The 27,594-nt window shown below is 41.6% G+C and overlaps 1 protein-coding gene across 2 annotated transcripts in view; it reads left to right on the top strand.

The window, feature by feature from the left end:
* Window positions 1-27,594, top strand: part of GLRA3 (glycine receptor alpha 3) — a 146,340-nt gene that overhangs the window by 93,570 nt on the left and 25,176 nt on the right. For both annotated transcript variants that reach the window (XM_038400909.2, XM_038400908.2), the window contains exon 6: window positions 14,824-14,961. In XM_038400909.2, coding sequence (XP_038256837.1) covers window positions 14,824-14,961 — 138 coding nt within the window. The remainder of the gene's footprint in view (window positions 1-14,823; window positions 14,962-27,594) is intronic.

Below are 27,594 nucleotides of genomic sequence, written 5' to 3'. Positions count from 1 at the left end.
GGGGGCCAGAGTAACTATGGAGGCACAGGACTTCCATGTGCCTGTATTATGCTGTGGAGAAACCATCTCCACACCTTTCCCAGATATAACAATGGTAAGGAACTCCATCTCCATGAGAGAGATTTACTCCCCATGATCTCCTTCTAAGTGTTTTACTGTGAGAGGAGGCGATCCAACCTATTGTGTTTTAGTCACAAGAAGAAATTTGTAAAGGAATGCTTCAGCTATACATTTAAACACCAGTATACAGAGGCAACAGGACTGCAGAGAAGAGAAAGTTCATAATTTTAGACCAGAAGCTCCCATCCAGTGTAGAAGGGTCTCCCAAAAGGAAAAAAGTGTGTCACCAAATCCAGGGCTGGTGCTTGACCCTATAGAAACTCTTTCACATTAACACTACACAGATGATGATCTATAGGCATGGAACGGGTGTGCTGGGTTTTAGGTATGTGGGGACTGAGCTAGGGAACAACTTTGCTTATTGCCATGTGCTCCTCCAACCCCAACAACATATCCACATGGGATTCTGCTGGAAACTATACACTCTGCCCTCTTAAGGTAGGGGAGGACATAAACAAAGCAGGAGACCATGGCACAGCTCCAGAGGGAGACATTTTATTAGAATAGCTTAGAGGGCAATGTGAAGGAGCAGGTATTCACAGGGATCCACAGGCTTGGTGTTTAATTTTCCTGTAGCTAGTCAGGCACCATGTAGACTAACCTTGTGATCTCAAACCATCGCCCATCCCTAAAAGAAGAACATAGTAGGAATGGCACAAGATTGTCGTTAGTAAGATTTTTCAAGAAATGTTTCTCTTGATCTGGATTTTTGTGGTATTGGTCAATTTATTTAGCCCTTAGGGAGCTGCATAATTGATTATTTCATTTAAAAAAAAGAAATGAATATATAATAGAGTTAAAGAAAGAATTACGTATTTAACACTTTATTTCTTAGGCTGAACCCTGATGTATCAACACATAAAATCCTTGGCCTGCTCCACTGATTCTACACTGGGTCTCAGGTCAAAGTTCAAACATCTGCCATATCTTTAGAATTATAATCTGCAGGCAGATTCTCATTCTTTCCTCTTTCCTGCAAGCACGTTTTTGGGTTGCCTTGCAGGAAAATTTTAAAAATCACCATGGTCAAAATGATGGTATTTCTTACCTCAACTGGCTGCCTAAAGGATTGTTTGGATTCAGTCATCAAACCAAGGTTACTCTTGAACATGAGCCATAAATACTAATCATAAAAAATAATAAGAGCAGAACTCAGATAAGTCATTGTGACTAGGAGAACTGGAAGGCAAATGTCTAGCCAAACGGAACTCTTCTGTATGGAAACACTAAAGATCTGTGGGTGTTTGAGACCATTCGTATGTTTGTTAATGAAAAGGAGTGGATTTTTACAATGGAGAGCCCAATATTAGGAGATGGGAAAAATCACATCTTGCTCCAGTAAAATATATCTGGTGAAATCTCTACCAAATGAATTCATACTCAACCACTCCAGATTAATTTACTTAGGTTCTTCTTCTGTGGGCGGGAAGCCTATTACAGGGGATGTTACAAGGAAAGCATCCAGCGGAGAAGTCTCCTATTGCAGAAAAGGGGATAGCATAATGGAAATGATCATTGTCAGTTTGGAGTCACAGAGTCTCCAAGGAACTGCAGTTTATGGAGAAATAAGCATTTGCTTATCCTCCATGGGGTCATCTCCCAACAACCCTGTGGAAGGATGTGTAGTAAACTCTGAGATGAACTTTGGAGTTGCCTTTCCACTATCTGGAAGTAGCCTGCATGTGGGACAATAGGGTTTAAACTGCCTAAAATGACACTAATTAACTAAAAATAAATTACAAGCCAGATCTAGCTGAGGTAAGTTAGCTTAACTCCATTAAGGTTTATAAAGCTATGCTGATTTATGCTGGCCAGGGACCGGACCTTTATTTGTACATTGTCCTCAAGAGGAAAATATGGCCCACTCTTTCCTTTTATATTTTGGTTTCCTATCAGAATGCTAAAAAGGAGTACTTGTGGCACCTTAGAGACTAACAAATTTATCTGAGCATAAGCTTTCGTGAGCTACAGCTCACTTCATCGGATGCATTAATGCTTTATGCTTTCTGAGCACAGGCCTTCCCAAGTGACCTCTCAGATAGCGTGGCTCTGCATTGTTCCCTGCTTAGTGCTGTGGTTAAATGCTACAGTCTAGTCCGAAAATATCAGCATTCTGATAGGTTTCAGAGTAGCAGCCGTGTTAGTCTGTCTTCGCAAAAAGAAAAGGAGTACTTGTGGCACCTTAGAGACTAACAAATTTATTTGAGCATAAGCTTTCGTGTAGTCTCTAAGGTGCCACAAGTACTCCTTTTCTTTTTGCGAATACAGACTAACACGGCTGCTACTCTGAAACCTATCAGAATGCTGATATTTTCGGACTAGACTATAGCATTTAACCACAGCACTAAGCAGGGAATGATGCAGAGCCATGCTATCCGAGAGGTCACTTGGGAAGGCCTGTGCTCAGAAAGCATAAAGGCAGATCACATATTGCCCCATCCATTGAGTTGTAGCATTTTGTTCCCCTCTCTGAAGCTGGCTAGTTTCTTTGATTGGTGCTGCAGGGGAAGAAAAACCAGACACTCACCTTTCCAATCCCTTTTGGGGATTTGCATTAAAAAGCACAGAGGGAGCAATCCCCACTTGTGTGCTGTAGCAAGCAGGATATTTCCAGGGGGCAGCGCCTCTGACACAGAACAGTTTCTATGCTCTTTGTAAAGATAAAGGCATGTGCTATTTCCCCTCTTCACTGCTCCATTGCTTCTACATTGGAACACAGGTCACGAAGACCCAGGTCATATGGGGGAAATAGTGGAAGCTGTGGCCTCCCTGCTGATAGCCATGCTGTGACTTTCCCTCTCGTGTTCCAGGAGTGCAAGGGCTGGCGTTACAGGCAGAGGAGTCAGCTTTCATTTTGAACCAAACACTCAAAATAATACCATTTTATTGTTTTTCCTTTCCATTCAGTTTGATAACTACACTGCATAGGCTTTGAGTAATTTCCAATACTTTTTAACAGAAATAAATTCATCCTCCTGGAGGGTATATAAAGTTACTTGCATCAAAAAGATCAACATACAAAAGTGTGAATTATGCCTTTTTGTTCTTTCAAAGGCAAAATTCTCATCTGAGTCATGTTGTAGGTTTTTTGTTTGTTTTGTTTTTTGGGGTGTTTGGGTTTGTTGTTCTTTTTGCCACAGTCTGAATGTCTGTTGACTGTACTGCCTTTTATCCACTTGCAGACATCTCAGGGATATCAATGGGAGTTCTTCATGAACTTTATATAGCTCGCCACACTAAGGAGAATTTTGCCCTTAATTTGGGTATTTTGAATGGAACACCTCTGACTTTTTAAATCACAGCCTGAAGCACTTGTAGCTATTTGAGGCTCTTTCATTTATGTGGGTTCAGAATTAGTAAAGCATTTGCTAACCATTGCATCATTCATGAAGCTAGACTTTAAAAGATTTACTATGAACAGGTTATAAATGTTTTTTCAAGAAAAAGACTTAGGAAAACTTTACTTGTACAGGCTAAAACAGTGTGTTCAGTAAGTTAAAAAACAGAGGGGGGAAAAAAGACTATGGGGAAAACTTATTTATGATAACCCTAAAAGAAAAGAACCAACTGACTTGTTAAATTAAGCACTTATATTAGAACAATTAAGCTAGCAGCACTCTGTGCTTGCTTAAATATTTAAAATGTAACTTTACCCTCACACACAAATAAGTCTGCTTTCCCCTCAGTCACGCATGCAACTCAGACACATTGTTAGATATTTGTAGGTTGTTAACACATACTAAACTTCCTCTGACTGTAGCCTGAACAGATATTCTTTATGTAGCTTGCTGTAAATGATTCCCAGAAGGCTTTAAGCGACTCACATTGTGGAAGTATTTGTAACTCTTAGAATAAAAATAGTTGCTACTCTTTAACTTTTGTGATTACTACACAGGAGAGGTAAGAAATTGAAATCATATTAAAGTATTTCTGATGTAGTAATTGGGAAAATGTGAAATTAATTTTAGCTTTTAATCAGTAAAAGTTATTATATAGAGTTATCCCGTTTGGAAGCATATATTATGGTGAAAAGAGACAAGTAAGATATTGTTGCCCCTTTGACCTGAGGGGCTAGCCAATATACACGGCCGTACAGGGTCGGAGAAGAAAATGTTAATATGAATCAAAGAATGTAATGTCCTGTTTCCTCAAGCACAGTAGAAACAAACAACCAGCAGTTTCCTTGCTCCAAAGTCCTCCTGTGCCCCTCCAAAGAGCTCTGTGCCCAAGAAGCTCCATATCTCAGCCTCCTCTCAAGGTTTCTTCTCCTCTTAACACCTGTAGCCTGCAAACCATACTCCTAGTCCCTGCATTTTTAGTCAGGGAAATTCCTATTAAACTGTCTGGAATAGTTCCACTCAGGTCTAGCAATGTGGGATAAGGAATAGCCTCCATTGTTTCCAGCAGTCTTGCTACATAAAGGGGCTTAATTATTTCTTCCTTTGAGTTTGAAAGAATGCTTTAGCAAGGTCCCACCACATAGAGGGGAGGACCCAGGATACACTTGGCCAAAGGAAGATTAGCAAGGTCTGTGATTGTCTTTGGATCAAAGATTCACTTGATGGAATCCACTAGAACCTTCTAGCATAACAAATTTATTTGAGTTACTTCCTGGTGTTTCTTAAGACCAATAATAAATATGATCTTTGTCAAATTGTCACACTAAAAAAGGAAGTGAAGATATCCTATTGACACAGTGGCAGAATGTCATGCTGCAGTACCAGAGAAGCAGGTACATGTGTAGTTTACAGATCTGTGTCCTGCAAAGCTGGAATGAAAGAATGGAGATAGCAGTGGAAGTAGCATGCTTAGTCTCCATAAAGAATGAGGAAACAGGTACTAAGGCACTGCTCTAAAGCCCACTGAAGTCTATGGAAAGACTCCTATTGATTTGAGTGGGATTTGGATCCGGCTCTTACTGTCCTCTGCAGATAACCCATACAGTGGTATGCTCTCCAGAAGACAGTTGTTCAACTTGTCCACCCAATCAGAAATAAGATGGTGTCCAAGAAGCTACAAGAGAACTAGGACATGTAATAAGTAAAGGGTGGAGAGAGGGGATTTCCCTGGGGGAAGTGAGTTAAACTCAAAAATCATCCCTGCATCAGTTGCCATTTTTAAAAAAAAGTACATGGAAGAGAGGATGGAGAGCCAATGTATTTTTGGCCAGATATCAATATGGGAGATAATGCTGGTGAGACAAGCAATAATGCCTATGCAACTTTACCATTTCTGGAGAAGGTAAAACAAATAGAATAGCATGGCTCCTGGAGAAACTTTGCTGGCAGAAAGGACACTGAGTCTGAAGAGTAATGCAGAAGAAGCGGCTCAGTGAAGTGCCACCATGTTTGGGTATTAATTTCCTTTCAGATCCTCAGGCTCAGATGCCTAGGTTGTATCAACTACCCTATCTGCATGTTTGTGTATCTTCGGGAACTTCTCAAGGTCCCTTCTAGAGCTGGGTAAAACTTAGTTTTCTCATCCCTCACATATTCTTGAGATTTCTTAAATTTTCCTTTTCTGCCTTGGGATAAATATGAGACCACCCCAGAATAGCCAATATCCCAGTGGTTAGTGCATTTACCAGGGCACTGCATAATTCAGATGATGATTTGAACATGGGCCTCTGCTCCCCACTTCCCAGGCCAGCAGTGTCCTAGCCACTGTGCTGTTGGCTATCCTGGGGTCAGGGTTTTCACTCTGTGTGTGTGTGTGTTTGTGTGTGTGTAAATAAAAACTTCAATATAGAAAACTTCATGTAGGGATAAAGTGAGACAGGCTAAAAGTTGAGTAGAGTTGGACCTTGCAAAGGGAATTAAAACCAAGAGTAAAAGGTTCTATAGCCATATAAATAAGAAGAAAACTAAGAAGGAAGAAGTGGGGCCGCTTAACACTGAGGATGGAGTGGAGGTTAAAGATAATCTAGGCATGGCCCAATATCTAAACAAATACTTTGCCTCAGTCTTTAATAAGGCTAAAGAGGATCTTGGGGATAATGGTAGCATGACAAATGGGAAGGAGGATATAGAGGTAGATATTACCATATCAGAGGTAGAAGCGAAACTGAAACAGTTTAATGGGACTAAATCGGGGGGCCCAGATAATCTTCATCCAAGAATATTAAAGGAATTGGCACCTGAAATTGCAGGCCCATTAGCAAGAATTTTTAATGAATCTGTAAACTCAGGAATAGTACCGAATGATTGGAGAATTGCTAATATAGTTCCTATTTTTAAGAAAGGAAAAAAAAGTGATCCGGGTAACTACAGGCCAGTTAGTTTGACATCTGTAGTATGCAAGGTCCTGGAAAAAATTTTGAAGGAGAAATTAGTTAAGGACATTGAAGTCAATGGTAAATGGGACAAAATACAACATGGTTTTACAAAAGGTAGATCGTGCCAAACCAACCTGATCTCCTTTTTTGAAAAAGTAACAGATTTTTTAGATAAAGGAAATGCAGTGGATCTAATTTACCTAGATTTCAGTAAGGCATTTGATACCGTGCCACATGGGGAATTATTAGTTAAATTGGAGAAGATGGGGATCAATATGAACATCAGAAGGTGGATAAGGAATTGGTTAAAGGGGAGACTGCAACGGGTCCTACCGAAAGGCGAACTGTCAGGTTGGAGGGAGGTTACCAGTGGAGTTCCTCAGGGATCGGTTTTGGGACCAATCTTATTTAATCTTTTTATTACTGACCTTGGCACAAAAAGTGGGAGTGTGCTAATAAAGTTTGCAGATGATACAAAGCTGGGAGGTATTGCCAATTCGGAGAAGGATCGGGATATTATACAGGAGGATCTGGATGACCTTGTAAACTGGAGTAATAGTAATAGGATGAAATTTAATAGTGAGAAGTGTAAGGTTATGCATTTAGGGATTAATAACAAGAATTTTAGTTATAAGTTGGGGACGCATCAATTAGAAGTAACGGAAGAGGAGAAGGACCTTGGAATATTGGTTGATCATAGGATGACTATGAGCTGCCAATGTGATATGGCTGTGAAAAAAGCTAATGCGGTTTTGGGATGCATCAGGAGAGGCATTTCCAGTAGGGATAAGGAGGTTTTAGTACCATTATACAAGGCACTGGTGAGACCTCACCTAGAATACTGTGTGCAGTTCTGGTCTCCCATGTTTAAAAAGGATGAATTCAAACTGGAGCAGGTACAGAGAAGGGCTACTAGGATGATCCGAGGAATGGAAAACTTGTCTTATGAAAGGAGACTTAAGGAGCTTGGCTTGTTTAGCCTAACTAAAAGAAGGTTGAGGGGAGATATGATTGCTCTCTATAAATATATCAGAGGGATAAATATAGGAGAGGGAGAGGAATTATTTAGGCTCAGCACCAATGTGGACACAAGAACAAATGGGTATAAACTGGCCACCAGGAAGTTTAGACTTGAAATCAGATGAAGGTTTTTAACCATCAGAGGAGTGAAGTTTTGGAATAACCTTCCAAGGGAAGCAGTGGGGGCAAAAGATCTATCTGGTTTTAAGATTCTACTCGATAAGTTTATGGAAGAGATGGTATGATGGGATAATGGGATTTTGGTAAGTAATTGATCTTTAAATATTCAGGGTAAATAGGCCAAATCCCCTGAGATGGGATATTAGATGGATGGGATCTGAGTTACCCAGGAAAGAATTTTCTGTAGTATCTGGCTGGTGAATCTTGCCCATATGCTCAGGGTTTAGCTGATCGCCATATTTGGGGTCGGGAAGGAATTTTCCTCCAGGGCAGATTGGAGAGGCCCTGGAGCTTTTTTGCCTTCCTCTGTAGCATGGGGCATGGTTGACTTGAGGGAGGCTTCTCTGCTCCTTGAAGTCTTTGAACCATGATTTAAGGACTTCAATAGCTCAGACATGGGTGAGGTTTTTCATAGGAGTGGGTGGGTGAGATTCTGTGGCCTGCGCTGTGCAGGAGGTTGGACTAGATGATCAGAATGGTCCCTTCTGACCTTAGTATCTATGAATCTATGAATATAAAACTCCAAAATTACAGTCACAATGAGGACAAATCATGGATACAAAAATAAACCTGCCAAACCCACCCACCCTTGACTCTTTTTCCTCAAAAGTAGAAGCTTAATTTGGTATCCTAGCACCACCTCCATGCTGTCCACCACTCCAACAAACTCATTTGTATTTTTTTCCTCTGCCATTGCCAGCAATTGACTGAGTGCACAAATAGCGTGAGCTAGAGGTTGAGGTAAGCCATTCTGTGCCTAAAATCAGGCTGAACAGCAGCTTTGACACAAAGTAGAAAACCATTGCATTAACTAACAACTGCCAGCTTCTCAAAGAAAATATTCTGCAAATGTCAGACCTTCCTTATCGAGGAAGATGCCGAATCCTATGGTGTGTGAAAATGTCCAAGAGCCAGTTGTTCATAAGTTTGGCTGCACAACAGTGGGACTTGCAGCTTTGAGAGCATCAGCTCCCAGCTGTGGATGATAAAGGAGCAGAATAATAAAATGTGTTCCATTATCTTCTCTGATGCAGAGCAGGCTTCCTGGCAGCAGCCTTTCTCTGTGTTTCCCTTGAAAGTTACCTCTGGCATACCAAATACCATGAAATATCTGCCACTGTGTATCCTTGTCAAGGTTCCTTCCCCACTCTGAACTCTAGGGTACAGATGTGGGGACCTGCATGAAAGACTCCCTAAACTTATTTTTACCAGCTTAGGTTAAAAACTTCCTCAAGGTACAAACTTTGCCTTGTCCTTGAACCCTATGCTGCCACCACCAAGCGTGTTAAACAAAGAACAGGGAAAGAGCCCACTTGGAGACGTCTTTCCCCCAAAATATCCCCCAAGCCCTACTCCAGCTGCAGCTGCTAAATGTTTACAATGTCAAAAAAGTCCCTATCTTTTGTACTGCCTGGAACCACTGTGACATCATCCATGGGTGAAAATAGTCATTGATAGAGTGAAAGTCATCTCCCCCTTAATCCATGCATTTAAGATCTGAAACCCCTGATATCACAGACTGCCCACAATAAAAGATCCAAAAAAAAAAGAATATAACAATGGACTCAAAGGACAATCTTGCCTTACCCCAGTATGTATCTGTATAGCCTCTCTCCTTCATCCATTTACTAAAGGAGTACATAGTGCATGAAATCTGTACAAAGTCGGTGTAGCCAGTTAAGAAACTGTGAGGGTATACCAGACTGAGACAGGACCAATCATAAGTAAGATAGTTTCACTTGATCAAAAGCTTTGGCCTGATCCAAGGCCAAAACATAACCCTACCGTTCTCACAATCACCATGTTCACCCATTTTCAAATACTTCCCACAATTTACACAAGAACTGCATTAGATTGACCGAGTTGTGATAATTTCCCTGCTATTTTCCTCTACCCTCTTGGCTTGAATGGAATTCAAAATTTTATAATCCATGTTCAAAAGAGGAATAGGCCTCTGATTCCTGATAGCTGAAGATCTCCTTTTTTGGGAGAAAAACAAACCCTTTCCTCAGCTTCTGACTCTGGTGGTAACATAGATGGTAATACAACGATACCTCACCCCAAAATAACAGAAACCAGTAATAATACCCTTCCCAGCCAAAGTTCTGATAATGCTTAAGTATAAAACAGTAACCCTGCACCATCATAAGTATCAGGCCCTATGAATCAAAAAGGTCACCTTCTTGTTAACTGGTTCATTATTCTCAACGAGAGGGCCTCCTGAGTCCCCAGATCCCGATAGTTCCTTCTGAGGTTAATCAAATTCTATAACTCTTGCATTCTTTTCCCCAAATAAATGCACTTGTTTCATCTCTCTCTGCTCTTCCTTCTCTGCAATAGCACCTAATACAGAAAAACAATTATCTTTTGGAACAGATAATGCTGTGTAATTCAGGTAGTGGCAGCCACTCTCACTCTCCATGGATCCCCTCATTCCCTGTCTGTTTTCAAGAAAAACTCTCCTGTTTCTGAAGTTGAGCACATCAAAATCAGCTCCCCAACTATAGAGTCTGTCATACACGTAGCCTGCCAATTCCTCCTAGGTGACTGGGATTCCTAAAAAAACAATTATGCCTGTGGATGTTCCTTCTCCAGTTTCTTTTTTCCCCTCCCAGTCTCTGACTGCCTGCCCATATTACCAGGGCTCATGTCCCCATCTGTGTCATCCTGATTCTTAATGGTTCCCACTCTCTCATTTCTTCCCAGTCCTGTATGAGTAAAGAACAAGGTAAGTCCTTTCCCCAAAAGCAGAAAGGCCCTGCCACTTCAAATGGGGCCTTCATTAATCTTTGCAGGGCTGCTTGGAATCTTCTAATGGTTGGCGTCAGGAAAGATACTTGTGAGACTGAGAATGACCTCTTCCCCTATTGTGCCATGCCTCTGGGAACTACCTATAAACATGTCCACTTTCCCCACACATATTGCATCTAATGAAGTCCCTGCAGTCCTCAGTCTTGTGTGCATTAGAGCCACAGTGTATGCACTTCCTCATACCACAGCCCACACTAAAATGCTCCGCAGAGCCACAGGTAAATCAAGCGTGTGGCTATCCAGGATAGCCCTATTCAGAACCTAAGTAAAATATATTGGGATGTTTCACTGTATTTACCTGGAAAAGTTCAATGATGCCTTTAAAATTCACCATTCCAAACCCTAAATCTATCAGAAGCTTTACCTGGAGGCTGCAACACTTTAGCATAATGTGAAACCCAATGCAGAACATTTGCAAAATATATATTTTCATTGCAGAAGTGTCACAGGCTTAATAGCAGGTTGGAATAAAGAAACATCTACTATGCCATCCCACTCACTAGACCTCCTCCTAATTTGAAACCATTCCCAGAAAAATTCCATTTCACTGTAGGACTAAAAACTGACATCAAAATTCTCTGTTACCTGGCACAGCTTTCAGTTGTGCCATCAAGAATCCTAAAGATTTTAACAAGAGAGTCCCAACAACAAAATTCCAAGCAGCACATGTTTCTATTTCCCCTGTGTAATACAATTGAATGACCTATCTGTGCCAATGCATCCTAGGATAATGCTTCCATTATGAGGAGTCTTACCCAGAAGCTCAAGCCTGGTCAGCTGTGACTGCTGCATAGGACTTCTTCCTAGGTGACCTCTCAGAAGATCCAGGGCTGGAAATATACACTTCAAGTCCCCCTTGTTTGTCACTATTTCCTCAATTGCTCGCTCATGACAGATCTTTGTGCCCCCTCATCAGCACTGGGGCTCCACTTTGTTTTGAAGAAAAACAAAAGACGCCACTTTAGATTCTAAAAAAAAAAAAAATTGCTAATAGCAGTAGCAGATGGGCCATATGCCACTGTAGGCAACCTCCCCTCCCATCCCCTCCACAAACTTATCAACCTCAGTCTTGAAACAAGTTAGGTTTTTTTGCCCAGATGGCTCCCCTTGGAAGGCGGAACTTCACTCTTTTGATGGTTAGAAACCTTTGTCTAATTTCAAGCCCAAAGTTGTTGATGGCCAGTTTAAACCCATTTGTTCTTGTGCCAATATGGGCCCTTAACTTAAATAACTCCTATTCATAGATGGTACATTACTCCTGCATAGCAAGTAGTTCTTTGTACTTTTAAAATACCTCTTTATTGAAATGAGCATACAAAGGGCATGCTAGGGATTCCTGCTCTGTTGCCACATCTAGTGGAATTTTTGTTTTTTTTCATTAGTATTATTATTATTACAAACATTGGCCCCAATCCTGAAAATACATGCACATGAGTCACAATTATGTGACTAGTCTCACTGAACTCAACCCAGTGATATCTACTCAGGTCCTTCAAGTTACTCAGATACATAAATGTTTGTAGAATTAGGGACTATGTTTGTAAAATAGATCTCACACAGTAACTACAGTTGTTTCTATCTACACATCAGGTTTTATTTCATACACCACACCCAATACTGTGGCATAGGAGTTCTTAAACTGAGTGCTATTACACTACAATTTCTGACAATTTAATGGCAACTACTAGGTCTATGATATAGGTATAACCCAAATTAAAAAGAATATTATTCCTCACGTCCAGTACACACAGCCTAGTCACCATCATTGTCCTCTATTTCCTTTGTCATTTCAGCAACTCTTCACAAAATGCAACAAGGCTCAAGAATATTTTTCTTGCAGTGGTATCATGGAAACTCAGCTACCCCTTACATTACTATTCCTTCTGGAAGGAATTCTGAGACAAAAGGCATTTAGGTGTTTTTAGCTCCCTAATGTTCAAAATGCTGCTGGACAATCCTCTTTCTGGAGTTTGGATTTTTTCTTGCACAACTGACTTACTCTTACAAATGGACTGCATATTGTCTACTTCATCTTCACAAATAACACCAGATCCTCCTGTCACTATTCCTGCCTCCCCTTTCGTTCAGGTTCAGAGCTATTATGGAGGAGATGGTATGATGGGATAACGTGATTTTGGTAATTAATTGATCTTTAAATATTCATGGTAAATAGGCCTAATGGCCTGTGATGGGATATTAGATGGGTGGGATCTGAGTTACCCAGGAAAGAATTCTCTGTAGTATCTGGCTGGTGAATCTTGCCCATATGCTCAGGGTTTAGCTAATCACCATACTTGGGGTCGGGAAGGAATTTTCCTCCAGAGCAGATTGGAAGAGGACCTGGAGGTTTTTCACCTTCCTCTGTAGCATGGGGCACGGGTCACTTGCTGGAGGATTCTCTGCTCCTTGAAGTCTTTAAACCACGATTTGAGGACTTCAATAGCTCAGACATAGGTGAGGTTTTTCGCAGGAGTGGGTGGGTGAGATTCTGTGGCCTGCGTTGCGGAGGAGGTCAGACTAGATGATCATAATGGTCCCTACTGACCTTAGTATCTATAAATCTATACTGAACTAGAAATAACTACTTAGCAAATGGGAATTTCTGAAGTAAATAAAAGAAAACAAAACAAAACTAAAAAGTCCAATTTATTTATGTCACAGTTCAAGACACCTGCACCTGTATTCCCCCTCTATGGTTTACAAGGGTACCCTTTCTAAGGCTTCTGGCTCCGCAGTCATCACCTCTTCTGGCTACTCAGTCATCACCTCTCTTGAATGGAGATACAGGTCTCTCTCCCTTCTGACCAGCATATATTCAGACTGCGCAGTTCAGGCTGCACTGTAAATTCCCCAGCAAGTCAGACTGCCTGAGCAGCCTGCTTTGCTTTTCTCCTCAGAGGCTATAAGCAGCATAATTGTTCACAGTTATAAGTTACCAGCTTTTCCTAAGCAAGCACATTCACTCTTAAGGTGAAAGTATTGCAGAAAAAACATATTAAAAACAATAAAAACTTACATGCATGTTAATTAGCATACCAGAGATCATTTGAATTGCAACAAGGTTCAGTCCATCATAATGAAAGGATCCACTTTGAAATTTGGATCTGTGTTCCAATTTCCATTTTCCTATTGTTCAAGGCTGTTAGGTTTTGGGAAAGACTACTCTCAAACACTTGATTTTGGGTGGGAAGGAGAGAGTTAGCATGCAGAGTTCAAAATCATGAGAACTCCATCAGCTCCTTAGAAGGAAATTTAGAGAACAATTCATCATGGGGGGGGGGGGGGAATTTGGAGGGTTCAGTTCTCTGGTTGGAAATCCCAGCAGGAATTCTACCACTATTCCTTCTAGCATCTCCTGGGGCATGCTGGAGCAGTCACTCCACTGCCGTCACAGAGGGTACCACATGCTCCTAGATTCACATCCAGCCAGTTCAGGAACAAGGGGGTGAGGGGAGGGAGAAATGACAGGAACATGTCCCCACGCATACTTTGCACCTCCCCACTTACCTTCAAAAAGTTAATACCTGCAGTGCACAGAGAGAGTAGGAGCTGTTTACCCCCATGGGATTCCAGACCGCTACTAGGTATAGTTTGTATGTGTAGCTCTTTGTGCTCTCCCTCAACTTAGCCACCTGCTGACCAATCAGCCAGAATCAGGCCCTGGGTTAATATTTCCACTGTCTGGCCATGACACGGATTGTTACACCACTGATTCTGTGTAAACAGCTACTTGGACTGAATTATACAGGAATCTTCCTAAAGGTACAATTATGATACACACAGGGCTTTTGTTTGTTCGTTTGTTTTAACATACAGCTGTGGGGATAAGGAGGCAGGCATGTAGGAACATTATCACAATCTGATAGTGATTTGGTAGCTAATCACAATAGTTTTTCTTCTGGTCTTGCACCTGCTTAAAAAAAAAAAAGTATTTTCAAACTAACTATGGCCTTAGTCCGGCAAAGAGACCTGCTGGATTCCACCTGATTGTGGCCTAAATTGTTTCCGAGCAATTTAGATCCAGGAAAAATAAAAGAGAATATAAGGCACTATTTCAAAATTACACTATAGCTTCACAAGATTTAAATCAATGGGCCTGTACTCTCCATAATAAAGAGAAGGTGAGGTTTTCAAAAGCACCCCAAGGAGTTAGGCATCCGACTTCCTTAGGCACTTTTGAAAATCTCCCTCTCAATCTATTTGGCCATATGTTTTCAGGAGGATCCACATAAATAACTGTCAGCCTAGATCAGTTTGATTGAGATGAGTGCTGATCCCCTTTGGCTGACTGATATAATGGAACCTACTATTTTTCTCGTCTCATATAATTTGTGTAGGATATTGGTATTTGGTGCATCACACATATTTTAAAAACTTTGCAGTAGATTTATGGGTTGTTGTTCTGTTTGTTTTTCTAGTTGGATATACAATGAACGATCTCATTTTTGAATGGCAAGAAAAGGGAGCTGTACAGGTAGCAGAAGGGCTCACTCTACCACAGTTTCTGTTGAAAGAAGAGAAAGATTTATGTTATTGCACCAAACATTACAATACAGGTAGGAGAGTTTCTTAGTCCATTACAACTGGAAAGACAGCTGCTGCTATTTTCTGTTATTTTAAATACATAATTTAACTCATCTGAAGCTTATAACACTACAACACACACAGAATATCATGCCCTTAAAGTATTAACATAATGAAACAAAATGGTTGCCTGATGGTTGAAAAGATTTCTAAATGTTCTTATAAAAGTTTATTTAGGAAAGATGGACATCTGAAATACATCAGTTATGCAGAGTTGGGTCAGCCAGGCTTCGTTGTTCTGCAAGAGGGCAGAACCTTGCACCTGTGTGGAGCCGCATTAACTTCAGTGAGGCTTCACATGGGCACAGGAGTCTTCCTGCATAGAGTCCTTGGCAGCATTAGGGCCTTATACTGCATCACCTCCAGAATTATTTGAAAGATGTGTCCCAGTAGTTAAATCTGTATATAGAAAATACTAGGCATTGCTTTTTCAATAATAAAAGTATAATCGTCATTCTTATTTATTATTTGTCATTGTATAAAAATGTGACTGTCGAATTCTCAATCCAAAAGTACAGTCTTTATTAAAAATACACAGAGCAAAAGCTAAAATCCCCAGGATTCCACTCTCACCATTTTTTTTTATTTTGTTAAAAAAACAAAAAACCAACCACCCTCTGGTGCTCCCAATCATCGCTCTTTATTCAATAAGGTTTGTCCAGTACATTGCAGAAAATTGCCATGTGTTACCATTTATTTTTTATTTTAACAAATACGAAATATGCTGTCAGCAGACTTTATTCCTCACCCTCACAAGTTCCAGCTTGCGTCCCTCGACTTTACTCCTATAGACAATACCACTATGCTTTTAGTAAAATAAAGTATTATTGTCTTTGTTATTATTAATGGGGAAACTGGAAGAAAACATAACCTGCCGAGGCCCAGATGTGGGATTCAATGGCTGACAAAGACTTTGAGTCTTTGAGGTCCATGAAAAAATTATTCATGCAGGAAACAAACTATTGTGGGATTCAATTCCTTTAGTGTGGGGGGGAGCCCTAACACCTTTGCTTCCCTCTTCTTTATTTGTGATGGAAATAATTTTCAACAATTAATGTGAGAGCACACCCAATTTGTGTGGGATGTAGTTAACTTTGGGACATGAATCATGTCTCTTCAAATGATGGACTTCTGGGAAGTATGGCACAAAATTAGGGATAATATTTCGGGCACTTAAATATGTTGACTGTTACTTAACAGTTCCTTGGAGGAAGGGGTGGAGTGGGGGCAGGCCTGGGGCGGTGGGAGGTGGAGCACACCCCCACCTCCTGGGTAGAGAGGAGGTCGGTACTTATCCATTCTAGACTGAGGAACAGCCCATAGGCAACTGTGGGGAGATTGCATTATATCAGGAGGCACACTATTCCCCAGCACAGGCAGAACCCGGGCAGCACAAAGATAACTTAAAAAGTCACCTTTGTGTCCAATCTCCCAGGCTGTATCTTCAGGATACACCTCTCAAGAGGTCCAGCTCACAGTCTAGCCTGGAGGCTTTAGTTTGTTTTCCAGTCTTCATCACGGGGTTAATTCCATATGAATGGAAGGGGAAGGTTGTTTTAGACCTTACATCTTTTGTCTTTTTTTTGTTTTGTTTTGTTTTTTAAAGTTGGCATCATGATTTTCCATTGTTGTGTGGGCAATAATAGCTGGCAAGAGAATGCAATAACCTGAGTTTTTCATTTCCATTCATTATGTTATGCTAATATGTGATCGCTTATGTGCAGTTTGCTCTTGAGGACTCATTGTTTATCTAGGGCACTCGTAATGTGAATCTGTGCATTGATACTCCATCAAAAAGATAGTATGAGGAAAAATAATTGATCATCATTTTTGAAAACTAAAACCTCTCACTCAAGCATACATCAGAATAGATTAAAAGGGTTATTCAAAAAAGATGCTTCACAACTGCAGATAGCATTTGCTAAGTGCCCAGCTATCATTTCAATATAGATGTAGTTTCAACACAAAATATGAAGCTCTTTTCTGAGGCCTGGTCTACACTAAAAAGTTAGGTTGAAGGAAGCCACCTTAAGTCGACCTATTAATGTATGTGTCTACTCGAACGGGTCCTTTTTGCCGACCTAAGTTGCCTCTAATGTCAACTTCTATAATCCACTTCTGCAAGAGGCATAGTGATAATTTGATTTTCATGGGTCGACTGCGAGGTAGTGCAGATGCAGAGTTGTGTAATTCGACTTAATTGGCCTCCACAATGCTCATCTGTGACCGTTCTGGAGATCATTCTCAACTCTGCTGCACTGCAGACAGGTATACAGGAAACAGCCCCTCCCCTGCTAAAGGCCCAGGAATTTTTTATTTCCCATTTTCTGTTTTATCAACATTGTGAGCATGCCACCTTGCGCACAGCTGATCATGGAGACTACATGCCCCAAATATGCTCCAGCCTAGTCTGCACAGAAGGTAGCGGATCTCATCGCTGTGTAGGGAGAAAAGTCTGTGCAGGCAGAGCTCCGATCCAGCAGAAGAAATGCTGACATCTATACAACAATCGCTCGAGGAATGGGGGAGAACAGCTCCACAAGGGACACCCAGCAGTGCCGTGTGAAAATAAAAGAACTTCGCCAAGTGTACCAGAAGGCAAGGGAGGCTAACAGTCCTTCTGGTGCTGAACCCCACACATGCCGGGTCTACAATGAGCTGCATGTGATTCTCTGGGGTGACCCTACCAGCACCCTCACAAGTAACGTGGATACCTCACAGGTGTGAGAGTCTAGGGACAACAAGGAGGATGATATGGTAGATGAGAAAGAGGAAGAAGAGGAGAATGGATCCATTCTCTCCGAGAGCCAGGAAATATTTTTAATCTTGGAGCCCTGTGGGTCACAGAACATTACAGTGGTTGACTGTGATGCCAGGGAAGGCACCTCTGGTGAGTATACAGTTACAATCAAAGTCCAGTTAAACTTTAGCTGGCACACACATTCGGTGGATTGCACATTTATTGTGAAGAAAAAGTGAGGTATTGTGGTTCTCTGCTTACAAGAGGCCGTTCCAGAAAAGACTGTTTATGTGAACTGGGATAGCCCGGGATATCTCTAGGAAACTTTCATGGAGATACTCTGCAATCCTTTGCAGAAGGTTTCTGCTCAGGGCAGTCTTATTTCTTTCACCAGGGTAGGACACTTTCCCATGCAACTCCTGAATTAATTCTGCTGGCATTATTCTGGTATACAGCACAGCTGCATAAGGACCGGGTCTATACCCAGATGCTTGCAGCATTTCCTTCCTTTCTGCCTCTATTACCCTCAGGAGACATAGGGTCACCTAGGGGAAACAGGGGACGTTCTCGTTAAAAGTACTCTTACAAGGAATAAAAAAAACAAAGGGCATGTAGACCTACCCCACCTCTTCACATTCCGGATTGCCAAACCACATGTCCGCTAATGTGCCTTTACTATGCTTGGCATGGGTCGGCAAGTAGTTTAAAGTGGCTGATAGGGGACTGTGGCCCCTCATGAAAGATTCCACAATTTGGGAGTGAAAATGATCCCCTTCCCGCCATTCATAAACAGCTTTCTGTGGTGCTATGGGGAACAGGTGCTAAAATGATCCCCCTCCCGCCATTCATAAACAGCTTCCTGTGGTGCTATGAACAGCATTGTTCGACTAGATACCTCTGCTCCTGACATGAGCCTTCCATAAACTTCATTAAAAGTGAGGTCACCCATGAGCCGGGGGGGGGGCCTACTCACCAGGGCTGGAGCAGCAAAACGGCACAGTGAACGGTTGTGGGTTCTGATTATGTAATGGCTTGCACCTAGTGTAATAAGGGTTGGGTTTTTTTATGAAAACAGCCTTGCTATGGAAACATTTTATTCATGTAAAATGGCTCCTTTATTTTTTCCCCATGACTGACAGCTGGAAATGTGTCCTTTGACATGTCATCAACACCTGAAAGCAGACTTTCACTGGTTAGAAGGAGGAGAAAGAGAACGTGGGAGGACATGTTCACCAAGATAACGAACACCTCCGGGATAGCTAACACAGAGCTGAGAGCATGGAGGATTTCGCTGTCCGAGAAGTTAGACATGAACATGGAGAGCAGGAAAGCTTCCAATGAGCAAGAACGTGTGGCGCAGGATAAAATGCTTCAGATTACGAGGGATTAAGCAGACATGTTGAGGCGTCTGGTTGAACAGAAGCAGGAGGGTCGAATCCCTCTGCAGACTCTGGTGGACAGCCAGCCAGCATTGCTTGGCACAGAATCACCCTCCCCAAAGCGTTCCATGAGGTGTGGGCGAAAATTCCATCATCCCTTTCACTTAACTCAGGCGAAGGGTACAAGGAATAGAAGGCACCCATTCCCAGCCCTCTGATGGTTTGGAATGAGGTGTTACGTTGCACAGATGAAAATGTTCTCTTGTTCCAACTTTACAACTCCTTTCCCCCAAGGTTACCTTTTTTTTCTCTTCTCCCTTTTTACTTTGTTTGTTAAATAAAGTAGATGGATCTGAGAAATAAATGTTCTTTATTGAGTAGAAGCAGTGGGCTTGGGCTGGGGGTTGGCTTTACAGGGACCATGATACAAGCTAGGTGAAGGTTTAGGAAAGCACAATGCAGACAAGAAGCTTGCCTTACTGAGACTCATTATTGAAACGGCTTTTCAAAGCCTCACGGATATGCAGCATCCCTTGCTGTGCTCTTCTTATTGCCTTGGTGTCTGGCTGCTCAAAAATGGCTGCCATGCAATCTGTCTCACCTGCCCACCCCTGCAGAGAATTTCCCCCCTTTTTTTCCCCACAGATATAATGGAGCACACAGCAGGCAGCTATAACCGTGGAGATGTTCTCTTCACTAAGGTCCAACCTTGTTAGTAAACTCCTCCAGTGCCTTTTGAAATTGCCAAAGGCATATTCAACCACCATTCTGCACTTGCTTAGCCCATAGTTGAACCGTTCCTTACTGCTGTCTAGATGGCGGGTGTAGGGATTCATGAGCCATGGGAGCAAGAGGTAGGCTGGGTCCACCAGGATAACTATAGCATCTCAAAGTTGTCAATGTTCATTTTGTGGTCTGGAAAGAAAGTCCCAGATTGCAGCTTTTTGAACAGGCCCGAGTCCCTAAAGACGCACACGTCATGAACCTTTCCTGACCAGTCTACGTTGATGTTGGTGAAATGTTCCCAGTGATCCACCAGGGCTTGCAACACCATTGAAAAGTATCCCTTTCAGTTTATGTACTCTTTGGCAAGGTGGCCTGGTGCCAAGATGAGGTTATGCGTGCCATCTATCACCCCACCACAATTAGGAAAGCCCATCATGGCAAAACCATCCACTATGTCCTGCACATTTCCCAGACTCACTACTCTTTGTAGCAGAAGTCGATTAATGGCCCTGCACACTTGGAGCACACCAGCTTGATTCTTTACTTACTCCAAATTGATTCCCCACTGACCGGTAACTGTCTGGCGTTGCAAGCATCCAAATAGCGATCACCACTCGCTTCTCCACTGTCAAAGCAGCTCTCATTTTTGTGTTGCTGAACTGCAGGGCGGGGGAAAGTTCTGCACAAAGTTCATGGAAGGTGGACTTCTGCATTCAAAAGTTCTGCAGCCACTGCTAGTCATCCCATACCTGCAAAATGATGTGCTTGTTTCATGGGACCAGAAACGACACTCAGAGTGAGCTGCTCTGTAACTGCCAGCAGCAACTGTGAATTGTTTTTTTCAGTGGCTTAGAGCAGGGCTGCTTGCAGGACATCGCTATGTTTGTGCAGCGGACCCTACTTTGGCTCTGGAAATACTGCAGGAGAAGGCATGAGGTGTCTGAAATGCTCACAGCGAGAGCGCACAACTGAGAAGGTGCCATGCTTCTGGGGTACATGCAGCAGTTTTAAGGTGCAAAAACCACTGGGTTGTTTTCTGTTGAGCACAGTGCATCATAGAATGCTGACACAATGTTCCCATTCTCCCCTGAGACAATGTTTTGGTCCCATAAGGCATTGCACAAACTTCCCAAAACTCACAGAGGCAAGTTGCACTTTGGGATAGCTACTCATGATGCACCACTTTGTGCATTGATGCAGGCACTGCTAGTGAAGATGCACTCCATCGAGACAATGGGCATGGTATGACCATGCACAATTGACTTAATTCAGAGGCTCAAGGTCAAATTAGATAAAGTCGACTTAACTTTGTAGTGTAGACAAGCCCTGAGGTTTGCTGTAAATAACACAGTCAGGAGACAACCTGTGAGATGTATTAACATTAACTGGTGAAGCTTCAGCATGGTACACGGAAGCAGACTTGTCCGAGTCTCCTGGGTGCTCCATGTGTAACTGAAAATTTACCCCTCTAAGTACAGATAGTTCAGGACATTTCAGAACTTGCAACTGCTTCCAAATATAGGAACATAACAATTCCAAGACCATAAAAATGGCCTGTCTCATCCTGTTTCCAACAGTGCTACCATCACTCAGCAACATCCCTGCTCACTCCCCTTTGGGTCCACATGGCACTGCTGCCAGCGATATGCAAAATTCCCATTCATTGCTCCACAAAACATATGATGCCAACATAGGCATAATAACCAGAAAATTACTAGTTCAGTTCCCACCCACTTTTGCAACCTACGGAGATGGTTTTGCCTTCCTCACATTACCTCATCCATAATACACCATCTACAGCACACATGCCTCCTCCCTTCGTGGTCACATAAAAACATGCAAACTTAACACTGACCACAGACAAGTTCCAACTACTGAAAAAAAAATGAATAATACACACCATACTTCCTTATCACACACTACAAACAAATATGTCACCAAATTGTAAACCTCACTACAAACTGTTTTCACTTAAAACAATTCCTTCCATCCATCACGACTCTTAAACAACTTAAAATCTGCACCGTACACACCAACCATCCATTTTAAGGCTATACCTGTTTGTTATCTGAGCAATCAGAAAACAATTAGTTCTAAAAAAGCTGCAAGGTCAAAGCTATGGGTTGCATGTTTTCCATGAAGGGAGACTGGCATGTGTTTTGTGAGTAGATGTGGGCAATGAAGTGTAATAAAGATGAAATCATGGTTGTAAATTGTAATGGTAGGTGAAGACTTAATTAGTTTCCAGGCTTTTTTGTAGTTGCACTGGTGGTGTATGTGCTTGAGTAACCTTAAATAATCCTTAATGATTAATGAGTTGTTTTTCAGAAGTTGTTTTGTTTTCCTTATGAAATTTTCTGATGGGGGAAGAGGAAGAGGTGGTATGTTGTTAAGCAGCATTTCAGAAACGACAAGAACAGAATAACTCTTAAACAACTGCATGTCACTCTGAGCAAAAAAGTATTTTTACTGACCACAGTAAACTCAGCTAATCCATTTGCCTAATAGTGACACTGATAATGATTCAGTGAAGAAAGAAACTAAGAGCAACTGATCTTCTTTTGACAAAGGAGGATTAATGCCAGTCAGCAACTGTCTGTTCATGGACTTCAGCTCATTTTGCCCCTACTTCAAAAAAACAAAACAAAAAACAGCACAGAAAAAAACAAAAACTGATTGCTGCTGGTTGGCTACATAATAGAAAGAGAAATTAAACACCTGTATGTCATTTGGACACAGCTGTACATGTACCACCTTTGATCCAACAACCACATGCCTGTTTCTTCACTAAGAATTCTTGGTTAAAGACAAACTCCAGATCATAAATAGGAGGTTTTCAAAGGCACAAAGACCAGGTAGGCAGCTACCTGCCATCGATCTTTGTGCTTTTGAAAATCTCCCCCTCTAGAAACTCATTTTTCCTACATTCTCCTTTCTTTCATGTCCTATTCTTTAAAGTGAATGTTTGTTTGTTATGTTGATATTGAAGCCGATGAGACATGTTAATAGGACCGGTTGAACATTTTCCATTGAAAGTGTGTTTTGATGAAATATTGGGTTTTCAACTAAATAACATTTTTCATAAATAGTGTCTGCTTTGCATAGAAAATTTTGATTTTTTTTATCCAAAAATGATCAAAACCAACATATTTTGATTCAGAAATGTTGCTGCAGTACCTCATGGGAGTTGTAGTTTATGTACCTTATGCTCCCATTTCTCCTACATGGGCCAAGCTCCCCAGCTGGACTTCATCTCTCATGATGCATTGTGGCCATACAACTGTCACTTTCTCTCACCAAGTGGGAAGATCATCATGCACCATGGAAGATGTAGTCCAGCCAAGGAGCCTTGCCCATAGAGGAGAATGAGAACATGAGGTACCTAAACTACAGTTTCCTGAGGCAGCATTTGAGGATTGAAACAGTTTGGTTTTCAGTTTTAATATTTCAGCTTTTAGCAAAAAAATGGGTTTCCGATTTTGGCCAAAACCTCAAAATTTTCTGCAGGAAAAAAAAGTATTTTCCAAACAGCTCTAAAATCAGACAAATCTGAAATGGAACTCATTTGATTAATACAATAATCCAGGTTCTCTAAAGGCATTTGGAGTCACTCGAGGCTCAGTTCTGGATTTAAGTTGTGCAGTTTGGAAAGCCTTCTATTAACTTCAGTGGACTTTGTGAAAACAGAGGAAAAATGATCTAATAAATTTCAGCTTTGTACAAACATGGTATGGATGCCAGCATTAAACCTATTTGTTAGTAAAAAGGTGAAGCTTTTCACAGTTTCAGTCATTAGAAGTAATAGCTATGAGAGCAGAATTGGGCCTGTTGGAATGTAAGCATAAAAAACTACTAAAGCAGATTGGCACGCATGTATCCTGCATCAGCTGAATACACTGATTCAATTAAACAGTATTCAAAATGTGACCAATCATGTAACATTTTGAGAATTTCAATCTCATTTGTTTTGAGGTTCCAGTGTGAGCTAAGTTCAGTGAGAAAAGCATCATCATTTGAGAGTTTTTCTCTAGGATGGTAATTCAGCCAATGCTAAGTGTTGCAAAGCTGTAATTTTTTGGTATTTCACATGTTGAAAAGTCAGGTACTCCACTGCTTATAAAACCACTCTCAAAGCATCTAACAGCAAGTAATGTGTAAATGAGTATTCTAGCAAACCCACACATCTAGTCTCAAATGCTATAGAGCTATCAACCCTGCCCCTACTTCATCAGTGATGCCAGCTTTGATTACACATTTGTCAAATTTTCTAACAAGCACATATATGCTTCCTCCCATGCTTCTCCTGTGCATGAGAGAAGCTCCCTGTCAAAGCCTTCAGAACCACTATATTAACTGCTTTCAAGTCTCTCCTTAAACTCATTTATGCCATGATGCCTTCAAAACACCTGATGATATTTAGGAAGCTGCTGTCCTGTAGGATTATACATTAATCAGAATCATCTCACTGTTACCTGTGCTCCATCTGTCCATCTACCATACATTTGTTGAATCCACTTGTTGTCTCTTGTCTTCTATTTAGTTTATAAGCTCTTTGGAGCAGCGAGCATCTTTTCTTTATATGTATGTATGGTGACTAGTGCAATAGGGAAAATGATGGTGTTGGGGGACAAGCCATTCTATATTATTGAGGAATTGGGATTTGTTTAACTGATTAAGTTATTGTACCCTAGATATCAGTTCCCCTCCAGCAAATATTTTGTCCAAAATGTGATTCCTGCTGCATAGTGACAAGTCCACCTTTAGTAATAATGCTGAAACCTGAAAGTTGTTCTTTATTTAAGGTAGATATGTTGGCATCAAAGCAACAAAACGCAGCCTTTCTTTGAGACAATAGGGATTTAACAAACATTTTCCATTAGTACCCGGCCCTTATTCTGTCAGATGCCTATCTGAATACACAGTTGGCCAGAGAGACAGCATCCAGATGATGTCCCAGTACAATGGCAATAACACAGCAAGGCTTTTAATGACTGTAGTCTAAGCATTCTGGACATTTTGAGTACACCTCCAAGCTCTTCAGAAAACTTTGTTCATACAAGAAACCATCTGTAGTTAGCATAATTACAGTCAGCCAGAAGTTGGTCAACCACTTGAATCAATATTTATCTGCTTTCACCAGCTGCATATCTAAAAGAACTGGGCCCCAGTGTAAATCAGCTCACTCAGGATATTGTAGCCAGGCAGAATTCAAGATATTATATACTTTAGCACCTGCTGGAGAACATATAGTTCTGATATTATTCTACTCTGAGGACTTAAAGAAAGATCTCTTACTCCATCCCAGTTGAACTTAGCCAGAGTGGTTCAAATTATTGAAAAAAGAAAAGGAGTACTTGTGGCACCTTAGAGACTAGTCTCTAAGGTGCCACAAGTACTCTTTTTCTTTTTGCGAATACAGACTAACACGGCTGCTACTCTGAAACCTCAAATTATTGAGTGCTCCCATGAGTTAACCTGACAAATGAATTTTGGCGATTCCAATATGATTTTTGTACAGCCAGCTGTCAGACTCCTGACAGTCCATCTCAATTCAGGATGTCTAGATCAAGGGTTCTGAAACATGAAAATACTGAAATTTCTGTCTCAACAATTCAGTCTGTCTGAGGCTGAGAAAAGCTATGCTGTGGCTTGAGTTTTGGGTTCCTAATGCTAGCTATACCTATTCTATCTCTGAGTCAAATTGTGTAATACCAGTGCTGCCAGACAGAGATGAGATGAAGAACACAAAGAAAGGAAATAAGAATACCAGAGATGGCGAATGACGCTGAAAAACAGGGCCACACCTGAAGAAAATAACTGTGCTTGGAAACTTCCTGTATGTGGAGCTGCCAGGGGAAGAGTGACAGCTTTTCAAGCTCTAATCACTACAGTCATTCTAAGAGATTCAGCTGACGTATTCACAAAACTCACTGTACCAAGTACTGGTGTATCTATTCCGTCTGGTGGAGATGAAAGCCTATTGGGCTTCACATCTTAAAGTCCTCAGCATCACTTTCCTACATATCCTACTCAGCAGTGTTCACTCTGAAAGCCTGTCCAGATGTGCTAACAATATCTACTTTCTAGGCGGACATCTACATTACAACACAGAGCAAGCTTCCCAGCTCAGGCAGACAGACTCTCACTATCTGGGGCTTGAGCTAGCACATAAAAATAGCAGGGTGGACATTGTAATGCAGACATTGCAGCACCAGCAGAGACTCAGGCTAGCCACCCAAGGGAGTTGGGTAGGCTTAAGAAAGCTCTCTCCCAGCTGCAGTGTCAACATACCCTTGAAGGCTGGAATGTTCAAACTCCCATTGACTTCTGTGTGGCAGGATTAGGCCTTTTATTTTTACAATGCGAGATACAATTAAAATCTTTGCCTTGATATGGCCGTTTGGGTCCCAAGTTCTTTTCTGTGGAAGTACCTATTTGTATAAATTTCCTTAACAAACAGTTAACTCTTGACTCCAATATCAATAGCCAATAGAATTGTCTTCCTCCTAGTTCCGTTTGATTTCATATTCCCCGGCCCCCCCTTAACATAATTAGTCACTTAATTTCAATACCCTTTCTTTGCCAACTGAGGTTTTTTGGTGGTTTTTTTTTGTAAGTGTCTGCAATCATGGTACTACTACAAAAGCCCCTCATACTGCCCGTCACACTGACAGCCATTAGCATGTGTGAATCATTACACTGACAACATTCAGTAAACAAACATTACTAATATTAACATTCCGTGCTAGTTTCACAGTGGTTGCTGTGGTTCACTGCATGGCCTCATTCTCTCAATATACACACATACTCCAACCAGGGAATCCCAGCACTGATGCTGATAACAGTGAAATCCTGCCTCTCCATGTTAGTACCAGTGCTGATATTATGGTGGAAGCATGCATACATCTGAGAAGATGCAAAGCACCACTGTCTGCGCACACACAGTATTCCATGATAGCAGCAGTTATTGCCTCTGCTGTGCTTGTAGATTCAGCATTCCACCCCCACTTAACCTCCCTGTAAAGAAGTGTCTCTGGGGCACCACCCTACATGGGATGGGTCCTCCTGCAACAAGCAATTCGTAGACTCAGACTTTCAGGTCAGAAGGGACCATCATAATCATCTAGTCTGACCTCCTGCACACTGCAGGCCACAGAACCTCACCCACCCATTACTGTAGTAGACCCCTCACCTCTGCCTGAGTTACTGAAGTCCTCAAATCATTATTTTAAAACTTCAAGTTGCAGCGAATCCACCATTTACACAAGTTTAAACCTGCAAATGACCCGTGCCCCACGCTGCAGAGGAAGGTGAATCACACCCTCCCCCCCAAGGGTTTGTGTTTCTTAACTTAACATTGCTGCTTAACTTAAATGACTCTCTCCCTTCCTGGTATTTATCCCTCTGATGTATTTAAAAGGGTGCAATCATGTCTCCTGTCAGCCTTCTTTTGGTTAGGCTAAACAAGTCAAGCTCTTTGAGTCTCCTCTTATAAGGTAGATTTTCCATCCACAGATCATCTTAGTATCCCTTCTCTGCACCTCTACCAGTTTGAATTCATATTTCTTGAACATGGGAGACCTGAACTCCACACAGTATTCTCACCAGTGCCTTGTATAATGGTAGAAACACTTTCCAATCTCTATAGGAAATATCACCTGGTGCATCCTAGGACTGCATTAGCCTTTTTCACAGCTGCATCTCATTGGTGGCTCATAGTCATCCGGTGATCATCCAGTACACCCAGGTCATCCCCTCCT

The sequence above is a fragment of the Dermochelys coriacea genome, chromosome 4, assembly GCF_009764565.3.
Source record: "Dermochelys coriacea isolate rDerCor1 chromosome 4, rDerCor1.pri.v4, whole genome shotgun sequence".
Lineage (NCBI taxonomy): Eukaryota > Metazoa > Chordata > Testudines > Dermochelyidae > Dermochelys > Dermochelys coriacea.
Note: the sequence above shows the minus strand (reverse complement) of the source record. Positions and strands in the feature narration are given on the sequence as shown.